Here is a 26396-nt window from a genome sequence, read left to right on the forward strand (position 1 = left end):
TCTTTTGCCAAAGAATGCTGCGATAACCTTTGCAAGCCAGACAAGAAATCAAAATTTCCACTAGAGTCCATACAACAGAATGAGCAAACAAAAGGCAAATCTGTTTTGTGGAGGAATGCAAATTGATGGTTATTTAGAAGTTCGCATTTCTGATGAAACCAGCGGTCACAACTGTCACAGCCAATGTTTCTGTTTCCATCGCATTCTTCTCCACATTTGCCGCATGGAAATGATGCCATTTTTTGTTTTTGGATGACGTAATAACGTGAAAAATGAAAGAAAATCAAAAAAATATATATATACTGCGTGGCAGTTTTGAAAAAAAACAAAAAAAGAAAAATACAAAATAACTAAAACAAAAAAAATGTATGCGTTTAGTGAAAAACTAGCTACTATTAAGGATAACTATTTCTATACTATAATTACAAAATATATGTATATATATATATAACTTTAGCTACTATTTAGGTCAGCTTCTATTATACTACAAATAAACTTTTTTCCACTCGCGCAACTTAATTATAGTTTTCATTAACTGGATGTCCAAGCAATTAGTGAAATTAAGTTTGTAGGTATAGGCATGTTAAAATCACAAAGAAACCACTCAGTGTTTTTTTAATAAACGTGCCGAAGCCAATTACGTGCTCATCCCAAGCCATCCAAGTTTGAAAAAAAAAATGTTAGATGACTAAAGAAAAATATAAAAAAGAAATAAAAAATTTCAATAAAACACTAGATACGCAATATACATAAATTATTTTTCCCAATTTTCCGTACTCATGCTGTTGTTAATTACACCTGTTATACCCAGAAAACGTGTTTCCAACAGACCTAATTTTTTCATGTACATAAATTATTTGAATCATCGCATACCTCATCTATAATATTTAAAACTTCGCATAAAATGTATCTTTTTGATTAATTCCGAATTTTTCCCTTTGTGTATATGTGGCATTTGAGTGTGTTAAAGGAGAAACAACGACAAAAAAGAATTCTTTTGTAAATCATTTGAAATAATACATCTCAAGATACTGAATTCTTAATGAAAAAAAATTATAGCCAGTTCATATTAAAATATGTCATGTATTCAAAGCAGGTCTAAGTTAGATGTTCTTGATGGTTTTGTGAAATAAGACTAAATGTTTGAATATGTGTGACTATGTTTAATTTTTTCCGTCTCTCATACTTGTACATTCATGATATTTATTTCCTATAAAAGATGAAATAAATACACCAAATGCAAACAATTCAATCATTTATTCATTTAAATATTTGACACAAAAACTTGGACTGCTTCGTCTAAGACCTCTGTACTATATGGAATGCACCAATCTGTTAAAAAAAAAATAAATAATAATAATAAATTATGTCTTTGATGCCATTTTATACAATACAAATTAAAATATTAAACACAAAAATATTTAATGAATTATACGACTTCCAACTAACTGTTGTACCGATTTCCCAATTAGAGTTGTCTCTCTTGTCATTACGTTTAGCGCTCATAATTATTGTAAATACCTAATACGGATTAATTTATTCAATTATTAAATATGAAATCATGATCTGTATTTAACATTTTGAAATATTTTTTAACCATGTCAAAAAAAAAAGAAAAAAAGGCCTGTTATATTTCATGTATTTAGGAACCAGTCTGGTATATTGAAAAGCACCACGGCAGGCGTTTCGTACGTAGTATTCTTGTTCTTGTATAGACTAATTTTAGCAAAGAAAAATAAAAATAAAGTTGCGAAATATAATGTTAAAAGTCCAAAAAATTAAAATATATATATAAAAATTAAGAATATAAAAGAATAAAACGGCAGGCGTATAGTTTTTCTCGGCAGGCGTATTTTACTTTGGCAGGCGTCGGCAGGCGTATTTTAGTAGGACCGAATGAAAACAAGCGGCGGCTAGCAGAATATATTTTTTGTTTACAAGTAATTTTCAAGAGTACATGTAGTAAGATGACTTACAATGACGATGTATTTCTGCATTTGATTGTATTTGTCAAATAAGCACTCGTGTAAACTTAAAAGGACCTGTCGTTGGTTTTAATGCGATGTTCTATTGAAAGCAAAATTGGCGAGCCCAGTCATGTTTCGGAAGGCATGGGTTATCCAGTACGGGTAATTTAAATATAAACAATAGCCCTTGCTTCCTGCCAAAATGATATTTCATGATTTGAAAGATGTCCAATTAGACAATATTATTTCATTTGGTGACCATGGAGGACTGTGAACCACAGGAATTGTTAATGCACAATGTTCAGGACCTTAGAAAACGGTTACTGGACACTGAAAGAAATTTGAAGAAACTGTCAAAAATTGACCAGCGGGGGAATTATGACGAGTAAGTCCATTTTGGCCACAGGTGATTTAAGGAATTCCATTTTGGGGCTTGTATAATGCTATGAATGTGTGGAATGTGCTGATAATGATAATTTATGCAAAGTTGGAATGCATGCAATTCTTTTAAAAACGTACTTATTTTGCTTTTGATCTAAATATGATTTTATTAAAAATGAACTTAGAAACATAATTTTTTTTCGTAACTGTAATCTATAAATATTTTAATGAAATGAAGGTTAAAAATCAGAATGCTTATCAATCGGTTGTTTGATTTAATTGCATTGGAACAACAGTATAATTGGATGACACAATTTCCAGCATGACCGTGAGACAGTCTTCTGCTTTACTGGAGAATTTAAGTCACTTTTAATTTTATACATCCAAAGCATCAAATTTTATTTTAAATATCACATAGAGTCAAAGACAGTATTTACTGTTACATGATGAAATGTGAAATTTCCATGAATGTGAGAAAAAGAATCCTCTGCAATGCTGTCCAGAGCTTTCTTATTAACATTAGAAGTTAATTTTGACTCGCACAGCATGTCAAAAAGAAAATAATTTCTTATATTATTAATTTATAGAATGCAGTATTTTTTACATGAACTTAGAGTGTATCTGTATATTTCAGCTCTGACCTAGAATCTATATCAACATTAAATAGTGTGGCTGCCACAGACCGATTTGTAGTTACAATGGATGATCTGATGAGAAATCCCCTGCATCATGATATTTCTTGTGACAAAGACAGCATTAAGTCTGGACTGGCCACTCTCCCCGAATCATCTTATGCTGGGTTTGAGAGATTAAAGCATGCTTCTAGCACACCAAATAAACCGCAGGTAAGGGCATTTATATGTATTCTTAAGATTAGTTGCTTTTCAATTTAAGTTTTGAGCTCCATGCAAAGCTTACCATACTAGTTCAATTGTAAACAGCTAGGGTAAAGCTCATGTGATTTTTCTGTGATATTTTTTTATTTGGAATAAATTTTCTCTTTATTTTGAGCAGGAAACAGCTGACTTGCATTTTAATTATATCCGCAACAGATTGAATTTTCTTTCGTATGGTTTTTATTTAAGAAATAGTGCATAAGTACTCTCTCCCTGAAATACTGAATTGTAAGAAAATATTTGACATTTGTGAATATGTTTACTCTATTCTATACTAGACATTCAGTCGACTCGACCGTCATGAGAGGGTGCAGTTGATGGAGAGGGGCTCACAACAGGAGTCCGGAGAAATCCGCTACTTAAAGGAGGCCAACAAAAAACTGCTGCAACAAAACCATAAACTGCTGGGAGAGATGGAGAAATGTAGCCAAGAGCTGAATGCTGCCAGATCAAAGGTCAGAACGGGTTTTCTCAGAATAGAATGGATAGATAATGGTTGTACAACAAAGTAATGTTCATCCCTTCTGGTTTCAAAATGTATCTACATATGAAATACAAGGAATTACATGTGCATAAAAAACACATCAAAAGTATTTTGCATTTTATAACAGTTTGTACAACAAAGTAATGTTCATCCCTTCTGGTTTCAAAATGTATCTACATATCAAATACAAGGAATTACATGTACATAAAAAACACATCAAAACTTTTTTGCATTTTATAACAGTTTGTTTTACTGACTGTACATTTGATTGAAAGTTTCAGCCTTAGAGAATAACTTGTGATCCTAACATAAGCTTGATTTGTTCTTTTGTATAGGTGCTGGAATTAAGTACAGAGTTAGACGACTACCGACAGAGTGTACCAGACTTGGAGGATAAAATTGTTGGACTGCGAGCGGAAACAGAATCACAGGACAAAGCCCTGAGAGAGGCCGAGGAACGTTACGAGAAAATACAGCGACAGAATGCCGACTATCAACTACAGATCAAACAGAATGAACTGGAAATAGAAGAGCTCCAAACAGACTTAAAAGATGAAAAGAAAAAGAGAAAGGGGTATGAGGGATTTGATATTGACTTCTTGATTATTTTTCTGTACTCTGTAGCTTAAAAAAAAATCATTTAGAAGCCTCTCTCTTTAAGTACAGAAAAAAATTCTTTTCTAGTGACAAGAAATCGACAGAACTGTTATACTTTTAAATTAAGTGTTAAATAAAACACTCTCTATAGATGTACACACTGAAATTGATTAAGACTCATTATGCTTCCTATACAACAGGGCTGAGGTTCAGAGGGATGAGGCTCTACAGAACTTCATAGAGGCCCAGGAGACTCTGGAGGATTACCAAAGGAAAGCTAAAGATAAAACCAAAAAGGTACGCTTAATGAAGAAAATAAAAGAAAGAAAACAAATTCACAATCACAGAAAACTCTTTAAAAGTATTGAAAATTACAACTGCACTTTATAACAGCATTGATCTCTTAAAAAACTTCTTTGTACAGTACATCTAATTCATTGTTAAATATTTTATGTGTACTCCAAAAAGCGGGCTTCATATTTTAGCGGCTTTGGCACAGATAAGAATGCGCTAATTAATGAATACCGCTAAGAAATCATTTACTAATAAATACAAGGCACTAATTCATGATTAAGCCTACAACTCTATACTCCTTGATTGTACTAAATTTTGAATATGCTAATTTATGTACACGTACAGTAATTGTAAGAGTTTCATTATACTGATTCATATTATGCTTAAATTTTCATCCATATTTGTGTTAATTCTTTATTATATAACTTCTTTTGAATACCTGACTAGTCAGTAAAATATTAAATTCATGTTCGTGTGTCTTTGATGTTTGTAGTTGGAGAACAATGAGGATTACCTGAGAGACAGTCTGGGTGAGGCTAACCAGGAACGGGAGGATCTACTGGAGCGGATCTCACTTCTTCAGGCCAAAATTAAAAGTCAGAATGAGGAAATTAGGTCAGTGTACCAGGTTGTTTAAATTTAAATTAAAAATGTTCCAAAAAAACTTCACATAAATTACTGGTACTTTTGTGCTTTTAATTTTTACAATCTTTATAGGAAGAAGTAGTCATACTGACTTCAAAAGAATAAAGGTGTTGTTTGTTTTATTTTATAGGAGATTACAGCTTTTGGAGGACATGGAACTGGATAGCCGGAGGGAGTTAGAGAAACAGAATACAGAACTAAAATCCTCACTGAACAAAAACACCTCCAAACTTAGTATGTCACATAAGTAAGATTTTTTATGAACAAAAACTCGGTAAACATATGTCATTATTGGAGCAGTTTTTTATTCATATTTACAAAGCCAATGGGGCAGTTATATTAAAGTTATTACATGTACCGGTAATTGACCAGGAAAAATTTGAGTCAGTAGCCCCATTGACCTATAAAAAATGATTGTTTTGAGTCCAGGTTAAAAGTGAATGCTACATAAATTATATGACTTCAGTTTTGAAATACATGTACATGCTAGAGGAATTGTAATTTTTTAATTTTAAAAATGTAGGCATGCACCTTAACATCAGAATGTTCTCTGTTTTTGATTCAAAGCAAAATACTATATATTGATACAGGCAGGCTTGAGGCAGATTCTTTGAAGATGACAAGCCTAGAGAGAGAGAATGCTCGACTTCAGAGTCAAGTGGACCGCCAGAGGGAACAGTTATCAGTGTGTCAACAGGAAATAGAGGAGAGTAGGACCATGTTGTCACAACTCGAACAACTCGCCCAGCAAGTCCAGAACCAAAGCAAGTCTCAGAGTGTAAGTACAGATCCAGAACAAGTCTCAGAGTGTAAGTATAGAACAAGTCTCAGAGAGTGCAGAGCAAGTCTCAGAGTGTAAGTACAGAACAAGTCTCGAGTGTAAGTATAGAACAAGTCTCAGAGAGGAAGTGCCGAGCAAGTCTCAGAGTGTAAGTGCAGAGCAAGTCTCAGAGTGTAAGTGCTGAGCAAGTCACAGAGTGTAAGTACAGAACAAATTTCAGAGTGTAAGTATAGAACAAGTCTGAGAGTGAAAGTACAGAACCAGAGCAAGTCTCAGAGTGTAAGTCCAGAACAAATCTTTAAAGTGTAAGACCAGAACAAAATTGTAGGTTAAAAGTAATTGAGAAACTATACTTTGATGGTATTTGAATGCATATATCGTAATATACTGCATCAATGAATTAAATTTACTGTTTTCAGAGAGGAGCCAGCTTTAATGACAGCGGTGTGTACAGTGTGAGTGTGCGAGCTGTCTCAGACTCATCTAAAGGTCAGTCACATGACATGGGGTCATCCACGTTCTACAGGTCAGGAGGGGCAGAGTATGGAGCAAGTGAGCAGGCCTCGGCAGCCTCAGGAGGGGCCAGGGCAATATTACAGGACTTAAGGTAGTACATATTTAATTTTGAAAATGGGGAAAAATGATAAAGAGGGGCTGATCATTGATTCAAATATTTTAAATATATTACAATATATAAAAATAGAATTTTGAATATGTTTAGTGCATGTTTTGAAAGTATATGAATTTATTCATGTGCTACTGTTTATATGTGAGGATGCACTTGATTTAGCAGAAGCTGCTTTTCAACCAAGGGGAGCTAAATAAAAACACAGCAAAATGGGAAAATATTCAAATTTTGCATATAATACCACACTGTTGATGTTAACAGGATGCAGCTGGCGATGAAGGATGCGGAGATCCAGCGTCTACAGTCATGTCTACAGTCCCAGGAGGCCAGTAGTCAGACGGTACTTATAGAGAGTCTACGGATGGAACTGACCAGCATGCTGGAGAGCAAACATCAAGGTGAGACCAGAGTCTGTGTGTCAGACAAGTGAAAAATAAAACAGTATTAGCTAAATTACCAAATATCACTTAATTTTAATCTAGGACTTTCAAATACAATTTTTTTTTTCTTTTTTACTGCACTTATATATAATTGGATTTTAAAAAAAAAATTGAATCAAAAGTTTATGTTATGTTTTCTTTGGATAAGTGCTTTTTGTATGTGTTATAAATGTACGTTCTTACTCACTGTGTTTAAAAAAATAAATTATCTGTCACTTCTTGGTTTGATAAAATACATGTGTTGAAAATGTCAAATTGTAAAGCTTAGGAGTTAAAAAATATTTTTCTTTATACAGAAAAAGGAACATCTGAAGGTTTTTTTAAATTTGTGGTTTATTTTCATAAATTTCTGATTCTGTTTGTAGTTCTTGTTCTTCCTTTTCTTTAAACATACATATTATCCATATTCCCTGATATTTATTTTTTAAAACCAAGAAACCTATACTTTTCTGGGGTTTCCCATAAATATACATGCACTGAAAATTGACTCAAATAATACACTTTATTTTCTTATATTTGATATGCACTTCTTGAAAGACTTGGCTACAAATACAATTTTTATGTGGAATTAGTGATAGTTTCCTTAAAAATTGGTATTTAATTTCAATTTTGCAATTTTAAAATCTAAAGTAAATTAAATTAAAGAAATTCAAAGATTTCACTGCACATATACTGTATTTTACTGTATTGATTTGAAATACCTGTAGGTGCTCATAAAGCCCAGGAGCTGGAGATGCTAGTTTCCCAGTACGAAGTGGACAAGTCCAGGATGGCCGGTGAGATTTCTGAGTTAAAGAGAGAGTTGGGAGAGAGAGAATCTCAGAACACATCGTTTGAGACCAGAATTACTCAGAGAAACTCTCAGCTCATTGAGCTTCAGGAACAGATTAACCACAAGTGTACCGAGATTAGCAATCTGGAAAGGGAGGTAAGCATGTATTTTCATTAAGATTTCTCATTTCCCTCTTGTGCATTTTGCATTTGACATGTCTATTGCAATCAGAGGTTAACATATACGGGATGTTTAAAGTCACTAGCTTTAATTGAATCTTCACTAACTATAACCTTTGAATAGAAATTACAGCACTTGTGAGTGGTTATTTTAATTTTACCTATTAGCTAAACATTTTGATGAAAAATGATTTCTTTGCAAACCAGCAGTCCTTATATTTCAATAAGTAACCTTGAGATGTACTGATACATTGCGATGAAATATTATGATACGAAATATTGTTTCCACTCATTGAAAATCAGTTGTTATTTTCCATTAATATAATTATTTCAAGCAAATTACATGCATTTTAATTTTATACAAACTAATATTCTCAATGATTGCTGTGTTTCAGGTCAGAAAGAAGTCATCTCAGATCAATCAACTAGAAGAACAACTGGATGAAAAGTCGGCCGAGTTTTCCACTTGTGTGTCCCGAGTCAAACAGCTGGAGCATGACGTTACCTTTAGAGATGAGGAGATCACCAGGATACAGGTCGAACTGAAAGAGAAACAACAAACACTTCAACAGCTCCGCAGTAGTACAGAGAAAAACCAACAGCTCCACCAGGAACAGTGTAGGGATTACGAGAAGCAGATCGACATGGTAACAGCATATCTACTTCATTGGTTGATCTTGAATAAGTCGCACCAAAAAAGTGTTTCACATGATTTTTTGACAATTTCAGCTTCTAAATGGGTATTGAATAAATAAATTATAATTAGTAGCAATTTTGTTTTTAAAATTTGAAATGCATACATGTACGGTAATTGCCTCTTTTCATCAATAAAATGTTGCTTTACATTTGTCAAATTACGTGTAAGTCTACATTAATGTTTATTGAATTGTGAATTTAAGTCTATTACTGAATCTTAAATTATCAGATCCAAAAGGAACTTGAAAATAAATCATCAGTTTATGAAGAAAATTCAAGTCATCTGTCACATTATAAAAGGGAATTGGAAGAAAGGAACTCACAAGTGAAGAAATTACAGAAAGAACTCAACAAAACAAAGGAGGTAATCTTTACTTTCAGGTATCATTAAAACAATTATCAAGTTGATTTCTCTTTAGCTTTGTGCATGCACTAAATTGAAATGATATGACACTAACAGAGACACAACATATTGATATTGAACATTTCAGTATTTACATGTATGTGCACTTAACATTATGAAGTCATGACAGTTATTCCCCTTTAATGTTTTAAGCTGAAGTAATTCTTTTCTTTTTTGTCTAAAGAGTCTCAGTTTCACATTCAGATAATAAACTACATGCATTTATATCTCTAGGAACTGGAATTACAAACCCAGCAGAGTCAGTTTTCCCTTCGTCAGTTGGAGGCTCAGGCCAGTGAGGGGACATCTCAGATGAGACAGCTAGAGATGGCCCTACTTCAGTGTAAAGAAGAGGTCAAGACTTATCTCGGGGCCCTGGAAGAATCTCGAGATAAATACGACAGAGACATCAGACACAAGGAAGAAATGGTAAATAGATTGGTATTCTTTAAGCTGCTGCTGATTTTCACATATCAAATATTTGCACTTATTCTATACATAGAATTGCTGAATTCTAAGCATGGATATTTTATAATACAAAAGTTTAAATGTGAGGGAGATGTTTGAGTTTTTTTCTACCATCAGCTTGCAAGTGTATCAAAAAGTTGAAATCATTATCTTGCAAAGTGGTCTCTTTTTTTGTGACAATCTAGGAACATATCTTTATATAAGCACAAACTACAATATACATTTTACATGTTAATATCTGCTTTTTTTGTTAGCCTTTAATTAAATGAGAAACATGATGATCTTTTCTTCCAAATATGCACAAGATTTCAAGCTCTTCAACCTTAAATTAAACAAGAAACTGATACCTTGATTTTATTAATGAAAAAAGGTTTAAGAAAAAGATGTTTTGTAGGTAATTATTGAGGATAACCCTGACCTTTACACGACCTCTACCTGGCGTATATATCATGTAGGTCTCTGTCCGCTGTACTAACCACATCAGCATGTCAGACAGGCTTTAGTGTGGTTGTCTTGTCAAAGAATGGGGATCATAGAGAAAAGTAGTGCATGTAGAATTTAAAACAACAATCCCTAAGGAAAAATTTAAAAAAGACGGCCCATAATAGCCAAAAGAATCAATGTGTCAGTTTTGCTGTGTGATTTTTTTTAAATGTCCAAAGCAGGTGTGGGAATCATTCAGTATAACTTCATGTTCATTACTTCATTTGAAATAAAATACATCACAAATCCATATTTCAACTTAATAGCTCACTCCCATCTCATCATACTGACCAATTTTCTGTTTTAAAAAAAAGATATTTTCTGACTAAGCTTAAAGTTAATATCCGTCCTATTTTGCTATAAAGAAAATAATATATATTTTCTGATTGCTTTTTCATCGGGACGGAATTTTTAAATGTTATATTGTTTTGTTTAACTGGTGTTATATCGTTTCACATATCCGGACAAATGACTGGCTTTGATATTTTTTCAATGTAAAATCCAAAAAAAATTAAAAAATAAAAAAAATAAAAATTAGCAAAAAACCAAATTAAAATACATGTCTTTTCTCAGCAACTTCTGAATAGAAACATTATGAAGGTGTTAATGGTTTTTCTTCAAGGTGAATAAAATGGAGAGGCACATAAAGCAAATTCAAAAGGCTTTGGAAGACAAGTACCAAGAAAATATTGAGCTGGAGAAAACAGTGTTTGAGCACCAGACCATGCTGCAGCAGAGTACCACCAGAATTACTGAGTTGGAGGACGTCCAATCAGAACTAGGGAAACAGGTAAGGAATAAATAATGACTAGAGTAATTGAGCTAGGCTAAATATGATTGGTCCAGTCAGAACTAGGGGAACAAGTACTCAGGTAAGACCAGGATAATTGAGTTAGGGTACATGTACATTCAATAGAATTGTTTTTAACAAAGACTTGAAAACCTTGGCATTTTATGAAAAATTTGAAAACTTTTAAAGAAATGGTCAATAGTAAAAAGAAAAATTGCAACTTGATGCTTTTCTGTACTGAAAAAAGATATTTTTGTTCTTAATTGAAGGTTTCTCAACTGGAACATCAGCTGTTAACTCAGAAAGCTCAGGCCATGACTGAGACTCAGATGGCAGAGAAAAAACTCAAACAGGCTTGTGAAGATCTCGAGCACAGGACGGTGACCATTAACAAACTCACTGATGCTCTCAGGTGAGTTTTATGACATAGTCAGCTCCTTCAAAGTCTTTTAAATTGTTGTGATACATTGGTTATGAAAAAATGGATCTTCAATTTAATTACAAGATTTTCCCATGTTGTAGGAGGAATAGAAAATCAATTATATCATACACTGTACTTTAAAGCCTTGTTACATATGCTTCTTCCTTTATTTAAAGTTCATGCCTTCAAATTAGTTTTTTTAACAAAATTTTTTGAAATCTTAACAGAGAGATCAGTAAGAGTATTGCAATTTTTATGAAAGATCTAAATGGAAATGTTAATTGACAATTCTATAGAGAATTAGAGGTGGAGAAAAAGAACATGAATGAAGAAATCAACATGTTGGAGCAGCAACTTCAGGACGAACAGGAGAACAACGACGAGAAGGTCAAGAGGATGTCTAAACTAGAGAAGGACATTAGAGATCTCAGGGTGCAGCTGGAGCAGAAAATAGAGATAGGTTAGTGTACTTCATAGAAAATAGAGATAGGTTAGTGTACTCAACAGAAAATAGAGATAGGTGAGTGTACTTCATAGAAAATAGAGATAGGTGAGAGTGCTTCATAGAAAATAGAGAGGTGAGAGTACTCAATAGAAAATAGAGATAGGTTAGAGATCTCAGGGTGCAACTGGAGCAGAAAATAGAGATAGGTGAGTATATGTAAGAGAAAATAGAGATAGGTTGTGTACTCAACAGAAAATAGAGATAGGTTAGTGAGCTTAACAGGAAATAGAGACAGGTTAGTGAGCTTTTAAAACAAAAAACAGAGGCAGCAGTTACTGTAGATCACTAAATTTTCGCGACACCTTATTTTCGCGAGATAGTCATTGACTCTTGATTAGCGAAATAAAATTTTCACGAACTGCTCTATATAATCTTAAGGAAAATAGAGACAGCGTAATTACAGAATAAAAAGTGATTTACAGTAGAGGTAGGTTAGTGTACTAGACAGAAAATAGAGATAGGTTGATGAACTAAACAGAAAATAGAGATACATTAGTGAACTAAACAGAAAATAGAGAAAGGTTAGAGAGCTCAACAGAAAATAGAGAAAGGTTAGAGAGTATAACAGAAAATAGAGAAAGGTTAGAGAGTTTAACAGAAAATAGAGACAGCAAGTAGAGATAGGTTAGTGAGTTTAATGTACGTTAGAGAAAATAGAGATAGGTTAATGTACATAAGAGAAAATAAAGATACGTTGATGAGCTCAACAGCTAATAGAGATAAGTTATTAAAATTAATAGAGATAAACAAAGTTCAAGGCTATTATTTTTACATTCAAGAAAGCAAGTATATGTTTCAGTCAGTAATATCAGAGATATATGCATGCCCTTTTCTATGATGTATTTTGTGAATTTATTTCCAGTGAATGATTATGAAGATCAAATTCAAAAGAAAACAGAGGACATGGATCAGCAAACACAGTTGGTCAGTGACCTTGACAGTGAGGTCAAAAGGTTACAGGTATGTCAGTGTTGAATTATTGTTAATCTTTTGTAAATCTGGCAATCATTTGTGGGAACTGGTTTTTAGCTCACCTGAGCCGAAGGCTCAAGTGAGCTTTTCTGATCACATTTTGTCCGTCGTCCGTCCGTCTGTCCGTCTGTAAACTTTTCACATTTTCGACTTCTTCTCAAAAACCACTGGGCCAAGAACCAAACTTGGTACAAAGCATCCTTGGGTGAAGGGGAATTTAAATTGTTAAAATGAAGGGCATCAAGAAAAGAAAATAGGTTAGGTCATTAAAAAATCTTCTTCTCAAGAACCACTGGGCCAGTAAAGCTGAAACTTATGTGGAAGCATCCTGGGGTAGTGTAGAGATTGTTCAAATCATGCTATTAAGTTTTAATAGAAATATATAGAAAAATCTTTGAAAATCAAGAACCACAGAAAAGTTCTTATGTGGAAATCCTGGCTATTATTTTTGCATCATGACCCCCAAGAAAGCCACAATGGGGTATATAGTTTTACATAGAAATATATAGGAAAAATCTTTGAAAATCTTCTTCTCAAGAACCACTGGGCCAGAAAATCTGAAACTTATGTGGAAGCATCCTGGTATAGTGTAGATTCTAAGTTGTTCAAATAATGACCCCCGGGGGAAGGGCGGGGCCACAATGGGGAATCAAAGTTTTATATAGAAATATATAGGAAAAATCTTTGAAAATCTTCTTCTCAGGAACCACTGGGCCAAAAAAGCTGAAACATATGTGCCCATGGAAGGATCATGGGATTAGTGTAGATTTCAAAATGTCTAAATTATGATCAGTGGGGTAGGGTGGGGATGCATTATGTATAACAAGGGGGAAATCTGGTAAAGAACAGAATGGTCAAAGCTTCTCAGGTGAGCGATGTGGCCCATGGGCCTCTTGTTAGCAGTTCATCTTCAATTTAGGCCAGAGTGATACTTGTGTAATACGAGGGACGTTCAATAAATAATGTCATTAGCTCGATGACACACAACATAGAAATCATATGACATTAAGGTAGACTTTCTCTCATTATTGAATATTTAATGAATTGATAACAGTTTATGTGACCACTTATCATCACATAGTTTCATCGTGAGAAGCTGGGAAACGGGCTATTCGAGACACTGCATTATAAATGAATGGTAAAGAATCAGTAAACTAGAGTGAAAATAAAAGCTTCATTAAAGCTGCTGTAAAACGTGTTAAAAATCCCAAAGAAATTTTCACTGAAATATGTGACATTTACATCAACCAATGCCTGCTTTATAGACAAATAAGCAAGTGGATTTCAATGATAAAAAATTATATAATGGGCATCAAAAATGGGTACCGTCCTTGCCAACAAACATTATAACAACTTATATACTATTTGCCCAATTTCAACAAATAATATCTGATAATCTATGACTGACTTAAGACACATAGCAAATTTGATATACATCATATCGGGAGTAGTTTACTTTCGGTAAAAAACTTGGCAAAGATCACCCTATATTTTGAAAAATGAGTGAAAACGACAGCGTGTAGGAATGTCTTAACAGTTATTTTAAAATATCAGTAACTGTAGTTATCCAAGTTTGTTTCATATTCAAACAGATAATGGAACATAAATCTATTGCTTAAAACACTCAATACAAAATTTACCATAAGATGTACTTGATAAAAACAGCAATGGTCCGACAAGAGCAGAGGTATTCAAGAACACAAGGACATATTTCTATGCAATTTTCTTAAATATTAGGCCAAGCTTAAAAAATTCTTTGTTTGCAGTTGCCGACCCATAATTTTTAGTCTGGGTAGGTAGGTAGGCATTTTTTTTTTTTTTGAAAAAATAAAATTGCTTCAAGATCTTTGTTAGATAACATAAAATAAAGTTTTTCATAGGCCTACTTTACATGAATAAGCTGCACTCTTGGTATAAACTAATGATTGATGAAGCAAAAATTGAAAATGAAACGGTTTTAATATCCTGAAAAATTGGAGGAAAAAATAATATTACCAAATGTCACAAAAAAAGTTTGGGTCGGGTCCATTTTCAGTGGGTCGGTCGGCAACTGCAAACAAACAATATTTTATTTTAGGCCTTAGTGGTACTGTTGTTCAATTTCATATTCGGGGAGACAGTTTAATTTTTGGAGGAGTCTAGAAAGCAATTTTTTTTACAAAAAAAAAAGGTTTATTTATCAGGAATCCACTACATTAAATTTCTTATGTCAAACCCTGCACCCCTGAAGAGTAAAGGGGTTTTCGGGATAAAAAGAAAGTTATTATTTTTTCACATTAACAATATTCGCTAGATCTTTTACCTTTTGACTTGTTTCTATTTCCAAACTTGAAAAACCACCTTTCAGAAAGAAAAAAATAAGTCCAGGAAATCGTTGGATCTGCTATTTTCCAGTATACTAAGGGTCATACCCAAAAATATCTAAATACAATCAGAAATTAAATAAAAACTTTAATGGCCATCTATTTTAATCAAAAGAGATTAATAAGTAAAATCATGAAGACTAAATCATTAAAAGGGTCTTTTGTGACATTATTTATTATTTATTTGTACATTTCTCGATCTCTATGTTCATTTTGTTTGTGAAAAATGTTGTTTTTGAAAAAACTCATTTAAACTGTGTTATATTGACACCAATTCCAACCAGTATTTAAACAAGATTGAGAAATGTTTGGATCTCTATGTTCATTTTGTTTGTGAAAAATGTTGTTTTTGAAAAAACTCATTTAAACTGTGTTATATTGACACCAATTCCAGCCAGTATTTAAACAAGATTGAGAAATGTTTGGATGTAAATCTGCGTTATATTGACACCAATTCCAGCCAGTATTTAAACAAGATTGAGAAATGTTTGGATGTAAATCTACAGGAAAATGCAAAATTCATTCCATTAAAATGAAATTCAAATCATTATACTGACATGACTTATTTTAGGTGGCTCAGAAACAAGCTATAGAGCAGAGTGAGGACACGGAGAAGAAACTTCAGCGGGTGATTCAGGAGGACCGAGCCAAGGAGGAGATAATTGAGGACATGAAGGACACTCTCAGGTTAGGACAGATTATACAGATTTCTAGGTGTACCCCCTCCAAAATAGTTCCCTCCCCTCTTTTGAGTCAGGTCAGGACAGATTACAGAGATTTCTAGAAATTCTCCCTCCCCAAATCTCCCTCTCCCCTCTTTTAAATCAGGTGAGTGAGGACAGATTACATAGATTTTTAGGCCCCACTCCACAAAACTCCCTATCCCCTCTTTTGAACCTCCGAGAGAAGTGTCAGCTTGAGCAAAGTAATTACTTTATTGAAAAGAAGATTGTTTAACCTTGTACATGTGTGACAGAAAGAAAGAAAACTTAAATTGGAGATACATGTATATGTATACAATGATATTCTGTGTAAAAGTTGCCATTTTTTTTAAGGTTTAATTCAAGAGCCCCCCCACCTCCCTTTTCTTTTTTGTCAGATTAACTTTAATAAATAAATCATCTTTTGGAAATGAATTTTTGAAATGACATCAAACAGCATAAGACTAGACACAATAACCTTGCTTTTTCTAATACACAGGAAAACTCAGGAAGAGCTGAATGAAAAGAGACATGAGGCTTTCAAACTTTCAGAAGCTTTGGAGGACAGGCAGATGGAACTTCATCAAAGAACATCCCAGGTAACCAAATAAAATAGGGATTTAAAAATAACAATTGGTGCATTAACTTCTGTGAAGATTTTAATGTTTCTTCTACTGGATACATGTTTAATTTCATGTAATCATTCTTGCCTGTGGTAGGGTAGTGTTAAGAATATAACAGAAATATAATTTTGTTGATTTATAACACTTCATTTTGTTGATTGATAACACTATTTCAACCATTTTCTGTAGGTGAATGAACTTAGCATGACTGTTAAGGAACAGCACACTGAGATGAAGCAGAGAATTATTACATTAGAAGGTTCACTGAAGAAGTATGAACTGGAAATAGAGGAAAGAACAAAACAGGTGGGTTCTAGTTACATACATGTACATGCACTTATGGGTGTAGATATTATCTGTATGTATTTAAACCTGTTTAAAAAAAGGATGTAAAGTATGCATTACAGATACATGTACATTTCTACAGTTATTTTTTTTGAAATTGTGTGCATTTGTGGGTGCTAAAATTGTCTTTTTTTTTGCTTAAACAATTGAAGAATAGAATTGTCAATTTCATCAACATACATTTTGTGCAATAGAAAGTAGCATTAAATAAATTACATATGCTTTAATCGACATATACACAAAACAGCTTTAATCGACATATACACAAAACAATCTCTGCATAAGATGCAAATAAACAGTAAATTGTCAAAACTGATTAAAAACTACTGGCCCACTTTGTGTACATTGTAATATGAAATCTGATTGAAGGATGACCTGGTTTCTAAGTTGGAAGATGATCTTGACAGTGTCAAAACTGCTATTATATTGGTGACTATATTATCATTAACATGAATGCTTGATTTTTTTGTTTCTTGCATTTTTCAAATTCACAGTTGAAAAATTAAATTTTCTTTTAAATTTCTTGTTTTCATAAATCTGTTTACAAGTACTCAGGGTACATGTAGATAAAAATAGGTCAATCACCATATATTTTATTCTAATAATAATATTATACACATACTAAATTAAGTGAATAATACATGTATTTGAACTGTCATACAAGGGAATTATTCACAAAATTTCATCCAATTGTTTATCCATGATTAAAAGATTTTTTGATTGTATTGCATGAATGGACTGTCAAACTAAAATTGAATTCATACATGTAGTTTGCCTACCCTTTTTTTCAACAATACTTGAAGATTTCCTTCTGATGTACAGTATTTCTGTGTTAAAATTTCTTGACATTTTAAATGACCTCCTTCAGATAGCTGAGCTGGATGACAAGCTCCAGCAGACTCAGGCCAAGCTGTCCGAGATGACCCTCCAGTACCAGCACGCTGACCAGCTGTGTAAGAAACAGAACCTAGAGCTTCAGTCAAAGACAGCCAAACTACAGGAGCTAGAAAAGGTTAGAATCGTGTGATGTCAGGGGAACTATGGTATCAGAAGTATACTTGAGCTATGGTGTCAGAATTAAAATTTAACTATGGTGTCAGAATTACAGTTGAATTATGGTAAATTTAACTATGGTGTCAGAATTACAGTTGAATTATGGTATCAGAATTATAATGGAACTGTGGTATCAGAATTACAGTTGAACTTTGGTATCAAAATTACAGTGGAACTATGGTATCAGAATTGCAGTTTAACTATAGTATGAGAATTACAGTGGAACTATGGTATCAGAATTACATTTGAAAATTACAGTTTAACTATGGTTTAAGAATTGTAGTTGAACTATGGTATCAGAATTACAGTTGAACTATGGAATCAGAATTACAGTTAAAATTTGGTATCAAAATTACAGTTGAAATTTGGTATCAAAATTACAGTTGAACTATGGTTTCGGAATTATAGTTGAACTATGGTATCAAAATTACAGTTGAACCATGGTATCAGAATTACAGTTTAACTTTGGTATCAAAATTACAGTTGAACTATGGTTAGAGAACCATAGCTGAACTATGGTTTCAGAATTATAGTTGAACTGTAATATCAGGATTACAGTTTAACCATGGTATCAGAATTACAGATGAACTATGGTATTAGAATTCCAGTTGAACTATGGTATCAGAATGTTAGAATTCCAGTTGAACTATGGTATCAGAATTACAGTTGAACTATGGTATCAGAATTACAGTTGAACTATGGTTTCAGAATTACAGTTGAACTTTGGTATCAGAATCACAGTTGAACGATGGTGTCTCAAATACCCAGGGTATGGTGAAGTGGGTTAGAAGCCCCAACAACTTTAAATAAGGTCACCTTAATCCCTCAGTCAAACATGTAATTTTAAGTTGATACCTATAACTTGTGTGTTTGATTTTCCAGGCAGTTGACAGACAGCACATGAAACTGGAGGAACAGAAAGATGAGAATGTAGAAGTCACTCAGGAGCTCAGACTCACAAGGTATTATCGTGATTTGTTATGACTTTTTATATTTTGGCTTGAGTATTCAGATAAAAATTAAATGTATATTCTTTTGGATAACTATTTTTAAAATTAAAGAAATGTACAACGATTTATTTTACATTCAATGTTTGACAGAGAGCAGTTACAGCAGCAGCACACAGAATTTATGTCAACAAGACGTCAGCTGGCTCAAGTAAACCGTGAAAATGAACGCCTCACACGAGAGATGGAGGAGATTAACTTAGTCAGACAGGTAAGCTCCAGATTGTGTGTTATCATCATGTAATTCACACAGGGAGCTTCTTGTATTAGACATTGACCATTGTACATTGTTACAAAATTGTAACTGATTCTGCTGTTGAATGTTATGAACACTATCTCTTGAAATGATAGACTGTGAAATGTTTAAGGTTTAACTGAAGTAAACTGAAAAGTATTGCTTTGCATGATAAAAATATTTAGCTTTATGTGTAGACTTTATTAATAAAGACTGCATTAGTGAACATAATTATTTTATTGACTGGTTTATTCATGAAATATTATTCCCTGTTTTACGTAGACAAGAGAGACAGATACGGCTCGCCTAGAGGAAGAACTTGGGGCCACAAAAGCTCGCGAGATACAGGCCGAGACTAAACTGAACGCTGAGATCAGACTCAGGAATGAAGAGATGGAAAGAGTCAGAGAGGAGCATCAAGTTCTGGTAAGGGAATGTTGATAATTTACACTTATCTTGTTTGCTAAAATGTATTTTGTAGCAAATGTTCATGAGGACATTTATAATGTACATAAGTAATGTAACTTGAAACTATGTTCATAGAAAAAGATTTGGGTGGGAAGGACAGATTATCCGCCTTTTGTTCAACAGAAATCTTGGCCACATTTATCAAAAAAGCTACAACAGACATTTTATTCAAACAATATTAAGGTCAAGGCAGACAATGGCTTCAAAGTTCATAAACTGTGAAACAGTTTGCTGCTACTGAGAGAATGTCATATCACATACACTGTCAAAATGATTTCTGTGAAGAAAGTCCTGTGAAGTGTTACATGTATGCATGCTTTTTTAATACATATGTTGAATCTCCAAAATGTATTGGTGCACAAATTTTGAAAAAGGGAAGTTCATTACTAAGTAATTTTAATACACCAACAACATTAAAGTGTCATGAGCCTGCTGTTTTTGTGTGTTTTAGGTGGACGAATTGCAGCGCTCTATCAGTCACCTGAGTGAAGACAAGGAGAAGATGGAGAGAGAGCTGGAGAAGAAGATGATTCAGATAAAGGAGCTGGAGATCCATTACCAGGCTCAGTTTGACCTCCTACAGAAGGAGCTAGAGAATATACAGGGGGAGATGATAGCCAAGAAAGAGCTGGCCACGGTGGCTAACGAATCTCTGATTCTGAAGGTTGGTGTACACAGGGGGAAAGGTGTATGCTGTGACATATGGAACCTTTTGATTTAAAACGATTCTAAAGTGGGAGTAAGTGCATCTGATTCAAGATGAAAGTACGGTTTTGGCTTTATGGCGCCCTAAAAATTAAATGTTCTTAAAAAGTTATGAAATTGGCTTTATAAATAGTTGAGTAGATGAATATGATAAATCATTAAAGAATATGGCATGAAGGTGGTCCATTCTATATATATGAGGTCATTAATTTGGTACATTTCTAAGTTTGTTGCAGAAAAGCCTCAGAATGACTCATTTCTGTGCTTATTTTCCTTTAGAAAATAGTGTCTGCCACCAGCGGCCACGACAGTTTTTGGATATATTATGTAAAAGGCTTTGAAAAATCACACGTCTCAAAATCGTTTTGGGCGACGGTGGCAGAGTATGTTTTCTGAAAGAAAATTCCACTGAAAATTGATGTCTACTGCAACTTCTAAAGAAAATACGGAAAAATGCACAAGTTAATGACATCACAATTAGCATTTAGGAGGTGATATGAGAAAAACGATTTGTATATTCTTACTGCATGGAATTCCTATGATTCAGAAAGAAAAAAATTTAATTTCTCATATCACTTTCATATAAAAGAAAAAATACAGGGCATAATTTGTATTGAAACTGTACCTTCTTCTTTATTTGTAAGCACATTTTTGTGTGGTGGATTCATGTACAGTATAGCAGGATTTCTTGGCTAGTGATATTTTGCTTGCTTGAAGATATGCCAATATTTTTGGCATAATTTATTTCAGAAGTCACAGGGTTCCAGCACTTTGTAAAAGAACATTTAGAAGGATACTTTATATTTTGTTACTGTTTTCAAGCTGAATAATTTGTTCTCTGTACATTACAGGATTCTGAAATAACCAGGTTAAGGACTAAAATCTCAGGACTGGAAAGGACAATAGCTTCTATGAACATGTCCAATAATTACGAATCTGTGTATCAGAGTTCAGTGCTTGGTGCAGAGGTTGTGAAGCGTCGACATGGGTCAGAAAATACCAGTGAGGTGGATTCTCAGGAATCGCGCAGTGCTCCTGTCTCCCCCGCCGCCAGGAGGAAAATTCTGAAGGAGCCATTTTCCACTGCAGGAAAGCTCCATGGAGAATTTCATGAACCTGAAGACGAAAGTGCCCTCTACGTGTTGCCAGTGGCAAAAGATAGCAAGTCTGCCGAATCAAAACGAAATCAACAGGTCCATTTTAAAGATGGAGACATTGATGAATTCGATGAAGTGTTAAACGAAGAGGAAGAGAAGTGGAGGAAATCGAATCTTATGAAGAACAGTGCTGTGTGTAAAGGTCTGCTGAGGAGTAAAGGTGTGCCCCGTGCTAGTGAGAAAATGAATGCCAAAGACTTCCGTAATCTGGCTGCCCAGAGAGGCAGAGGAAGAAGGTCGGATCATTTGCCTGGAGAATTTGAAATAGGTAGGATTAACTTGTATAAGTGTACAAATTTGAAATTCATTTACTGATATTTTTTTCTGAATACTGTAAAACGATAAAATTTGGCGCAGACATATTTTAGCGCAAACGCAAGTGGGAATGCATTGGCGCAAATAAATTTTAGCGCTTGCACTTGTCAGTAAAATATATAAATATGATTTTTTTTTTATCAACACCCGTATTTGACTTTTTGGTTAGTCACGCACGGAAACACAATAGTACTCCCGTATACCAGTTAACATTCGTTACCTTTACCGCGGTACGTGTTGCTATCACATGGACGTGGTACAATGTTAAAATTTATTTCTATTTTCAATTAAAAGAAATTGAGTATTTACTCATTTAATTTACATTAAATCAATGCATGCATCGACAGAAAATTACTTAGATAAAACGGTAATCCTAATCAGGTATTGTCTGCAAGTTCAATGGCCATGCTTGATTGCATTGTTTACCTCGAGGCGATAGATGATTGACACGCCGAGAAGCCAAGCTTTGAAGGTGCTAATGATAATAATCGGGTAACAACTACCGGGGTAACAATGGTTTAATTAAAATTATAATTTGGCAGAACTTTCTGTCTTCCGAACATGTGCAGTGCTAGTGTGTATGTAAAATCCAATGACCCTTCGACATTGCGTAATCGTGCGTCCCGGTTTACATGTACTTATGTAAAAGCTTTGAACATTCACAAAAAATGATATTTAGAAATCCTTTAGCGCACAATAAATTTTAGCGCTCAGGGGCTCTTGCGCCAAAGGCGCTAAAATTAGTAGTGCGCCAAATATTCTCGTTTTACAGTATATGAAATGGGGAAACAATATCTGATAATTATTGGATATTTTGAAAGCTGAATATTAATACTCTGCTATAATGCCACCTAGAGGGATGTGTTTTCCGTATATTGATTGATGATATCAAATAAAAACTGAAGGGCTTTATTATGTGAATTAAAGAATATTGACATGAATGGTTCCAAAATGTTTTGGGATGTTCATTGAATATTAATTGAACTTTAATGAATACTGTTTTATAGTGGATCAGAGAACAAATTGTGCTTAACCTGTAACTTGGTATTGTTTTTTCTTACAGAGCCAATGACAGCTGTAAGGATGTACAAGAGTCCACAGTACTCAGATCAAGCTAGAACTGACACAGATCCTGCTCAAGGGTAAGTAACTCAAGTTCAAGTCATCAACCAGGTTAGGAAAAGTTCAATGGAAAAATTTCACTTGTTTAACTTGGAAACACTTTATTTTACCAAGGTATATTTGTAAAGTGTCATGAAAAGAACTTGTTTCTCAAATTTGAAAAATCTATAGGCACCTTTCATTTACTAGATCTTGACCTTAACATTGGAGTTTATAAGAGGTACTATAGAACTTGGTTACAGTGAAACACAAATGTAATGAATTCATGCTTACAGTAACACAATTTTCATTCTGTATGGTTTATAAATTAATATGTTTTATGGTGTGACCTTTGGGGGGAGCGCAGTTGTACCATCAAAAACACCCTTTAATTGTACTTGAAACACTGATCAGCCACCAAGTCACATCTTAAATAGCTGTGACGTTACATGATGTAACGGAGCTTGTTCGAGCTTACATAGACAGCCTAGCATCTGGTTGAAACTGTAGACCTAGTACAAGTTTTGATGAAATACAAATTGTAAAGTATTTTCTTGTTCCTTTTAAGATTTCTACAAATGAAAGCCTATTATTTTTATATTATTTATTTATTCATTATCGCATGGATTCCTGGTAGCAAAGGAATTCTGGGAAGGTTTCCTGATGTATGTACAGAATTCATTCCAAATTTCCTCTGCTCTTACACGTTAGTCTATTGAGCTTGCTTTGCTAGCAGCGCAAAGTGTTGATTTGCTATTAAAAACTAATTATGTTTTTATTGAACTAAAATTATTCATCCCTTACATTTTGCTGTACTTTTTTATCCAAATATTTATACTAAAGTCTGATGTTGAACACCACTGTCAGAGAATAAGAACCTTAAGTCAGTATTACATACTGTATGTATGTCTGTACACTGACTTGATTTATTTTTGTTTTCAGGATCTATGAACTTCAGGAAAGATTAAGAGCTAATGAACTCAGACAACAGCTGATTGATCAACAATTAAAAAACATTGACGAAGGTGCTATTTGTTCCTAGTAGAGACTATAGATCCTAGATAACTCTTATTACCAAAGATATTTCATCATAATTACAAGGTGCCTTCATGCATTTACTGTGGCTACATTCTTGGCATTTGAAGTGAAATTTGCTTTGGATTGATCATTGAAGGTAATGGGCAAGAAATACTGTGTGTAATGAAATATCGGTTGTACTTTTATGCTGTTTATCAAACCATATATCGAAATCCAGTAATGTATATGTATTGATAGTACATATGAATGCAACTGATAGTAAATATTGTCTTGTTCAAAGAATCTGTGATGCAACATTAAAGTTTGTCATACTTAAGAGTAAGAACACTTAGATCTGTAGTTTTGGTGCACATTTTTCATTCTGAGACATTGAGATCTGATGACCAATATTTATTTTTTATTTTATATCTGTTAGACTGTTTGTCCATGTATGTACTATTACATAGTGTTCTATATTGTTGATACGTGTATGTATGAATTTTTAAAGAACCAAAATACAGATGATTTTACAACAACACTATTGTGCTTCTGTGTATATTTTCACACGTCAACAAATCTTACATGAAAATATTTTTTGTTCAGTAAAAACAAGTTGCAGAGATGATTCGCAACTTCTAAAAGGCTTAGAAATATTTCTATATGTCAAGTTTCATATGTCTGTATTCTTAGCTCTACCAGCTCTTTTTCCTCTGCCGAGACCTTTTCCGCATCTCAATGTGTTGTCTTATGTGAATCAATAGTTGACAGTGGAAAACTTAGTTTTGAAATTCTTTGAAAATAAACATCTACAATAGGCTTTCATTATTTCAACACACACAATTTTTAAAACACTTGATATCCATTACAAATATAAAAAAAAATCTGTCAAGTTGTTCCTGAAAACTGCATATAGCATTAAAAATAAAAAAAAGAGTTAGTATTGTCTTTTGATTAAAAATAATTATTAAATTATAAATACTGATCAAAATATAAAATATTTTATTTAATTAAAAATGATTTTTTTTTTAAAAAAATTCTGCAAATAATTCTCAATGATTTCCGAGAACACTAGAGGTTGCTAAAAAGGAGCTTTTTTCCTGCTTTGATGATGTGAAGAGATAAAATACTTTTTGCAATATCTGTCTGTCTGTTTGCAAAAACTTAACCTTGCCTATAACTTCTGACTGGGTGAGGATATATAGCTTTCATTTATCAAAGGTGTATTTCTTGTAAAGACTTTTCTTCAGGTACCACCAAATTTGACCTCTTGACCTTGGAGTTTGACCCATTTTTACAAAAAATCAAACTTTAACCTTGGCCATAACTTCTGAACAGTTGGTGATAGGGCTTTCTTACCTCACATGGGTATTCATTTTGACAAGACCTTTCAAGGGGTATAAATAGAGTTTGACCCACTTCTTAAAAAACATTACCCTTGGCCATAACTTTTGAACAGTTAGTACTGGCAGGAGCTTTCATATTTTACAGGTGTATTCCTTATTATAAGACCTTTCTCTGGATACAAACAATTTTGACCTTTACCATGGATTTATTTTTTTTTCACTTTCATTTGAAAAACTTCAGTCCTCGCCATAAGCTACAATACAGGGACATGTGTTTCACAAACACTTCTTGGTTTTTTTTCTGTAATACTCACGAATTTAGAATAGATTTAAGAAGAGAAATATCCCTCTAAAAGTTAGGCCAAGGTTAAAGTTTTTAAAAGTAGGTCAAATCCAAAGTTGTTGGTATCCTATGGAAGGTCTTGTCACAAGTATTAAACATATGTGAAGTATATGAAGCCAAAGGATATTGTCAAGGTCAAAGTTAAGTAAATTTTTGCAAAACTGGGTCAGACTCCAAGGTAAAGCTTAAGGTCAAAAGTCAAATTTGATGATTCCCTTTGAAAGGTCTTGTCACAAGGAATACATATGAAATACTATACTGACACGCAAAATAAACGCAACAAGTAGTAATCTACAAATGTTTGTTTGTTTTTTTTTTTATCTGATGATTATCAAAAGCGAATAAAGTAAGGCTAAACTCACTTTTCAGAACATCAGAGATTTGATAAAAATGTTAAATTTTATCTGTTTACTTTACTAAGTAAAATATGACTGTTAACCCCCCCCCCCCCCCTTCCCAGCCATTCAAGTAAAACGTGCAAGACTGCCCTAAACAACAATTGCAGCTTAATTTCTACGATACAATATGTGCATTAATATCGAGATCTGAGCGAAGGAATTATTCTCTGGCATTTTTAAATGCCCATTATTCAGATGATTAGGTCGAATTTTCTCTAACTTAGAGCAGTGTAGCCGCCCTTGGACTTCCGGCACAAGGACTGTCCTTACTGCATATGATACACAAGACCCTGTTGAGGCGTAATGTTGTGAAATTTCGCATCAGCAATTCTCCATCACCTTTACATTGAAATTTTCCAGCCAGAGCAATGGAAATGCGTACATAAGCCATTTTCAAGTAGCCTTAGCATCGTTACGGGA

At 33.6% G+C, this 26396-nt stretch overlaps 1 protein-coding gene across 4 annotated transcripts; it reads left to right on the forward strand.

Moving 5' to 3' along the window:
• Window positions 1–1903: 1903 nt before the first annotated feature.
• LOC134258271 (coiled-coil domain-containing protein 18-like) lies at window positions 1904–24438 on the forward strand. 4 transcript variants are annotated; one of them, XM_062740802.1, is made up of 31 exons: window positions 1904–2352; window positions 2983–3193; window positions 3523–3699; window positions 4064–4302; window positions 4526–4622; window positions 5113–5234; window positions 5395–5498; window positions 5855–6042; window positions 6465–6652; window positions 6935–7071; window positions 7821–8041; window positions 8460–8711; window positions 8990–9124; window positions 9398–9592; window positions 10737–10904; window positions 11174–11316; window positions 11622–11785; window positions 12693–12790; window positions 15737–15852; window positions 16366–16465; window positions 16679–16795; window positions 17204–17263; window positions 17703–17846; window positions 18770–18849; window positions 18988–19105; window positions 19412–19555; window positions 20049–20261; window positions 21154–21727; window positions 22838–22916; window positions 23068–23116; window positions 23818–23917. In XM_062740802.1, exons 1-30 carry the CDS (start codon window positions 2228–2230, stop codon window positions 23090–23092), a joined length of 4734 nt encoding a protein of 1577 aa, XP_062596786.1. In that variant the 5' UTR covers window positions 1904–2227; the 3' UTR covers window positions 23093–23116; window positions 23818–23917. The 4 variants fall into 4 exon arrangements, with proteins under 4 accessions (XP_062596786.1, XP_062596784.1, XP_062596785.1 ...); XM_062740800.1 differs by lacking the exon at window positions 23068–23116 and having other exon boundaries at window positions 23818–24438; XM_062740801.1 differs by lacking the exons at window positions 17204–17263; window positions 23068–23116 and having other exon boundaries at window positions 23818–24438.
• The last annotated feature ends 1958 nt before the right edge of the window (window positions 24439–26396 follow it).

The sequence above is a fragment of the Saccostrea cucullata genome, unplaced genomic scaffold, assembly GCF_032062105.1.
Source record: "Saccostrea cucullata isolate Sc308-1 unplaced genomic scaffold, CSIRO_AGI_Scuc_v1 ctg1028, whole genome shotgun sequence".
NCBI classification, from domain to species: domain Eukaryota; kingdom Metazoa; phylum Mollusca; class Bivalvia; order Ostreida; family Ostreidae; genus Saccostrea; species Saccostrea cuccullata.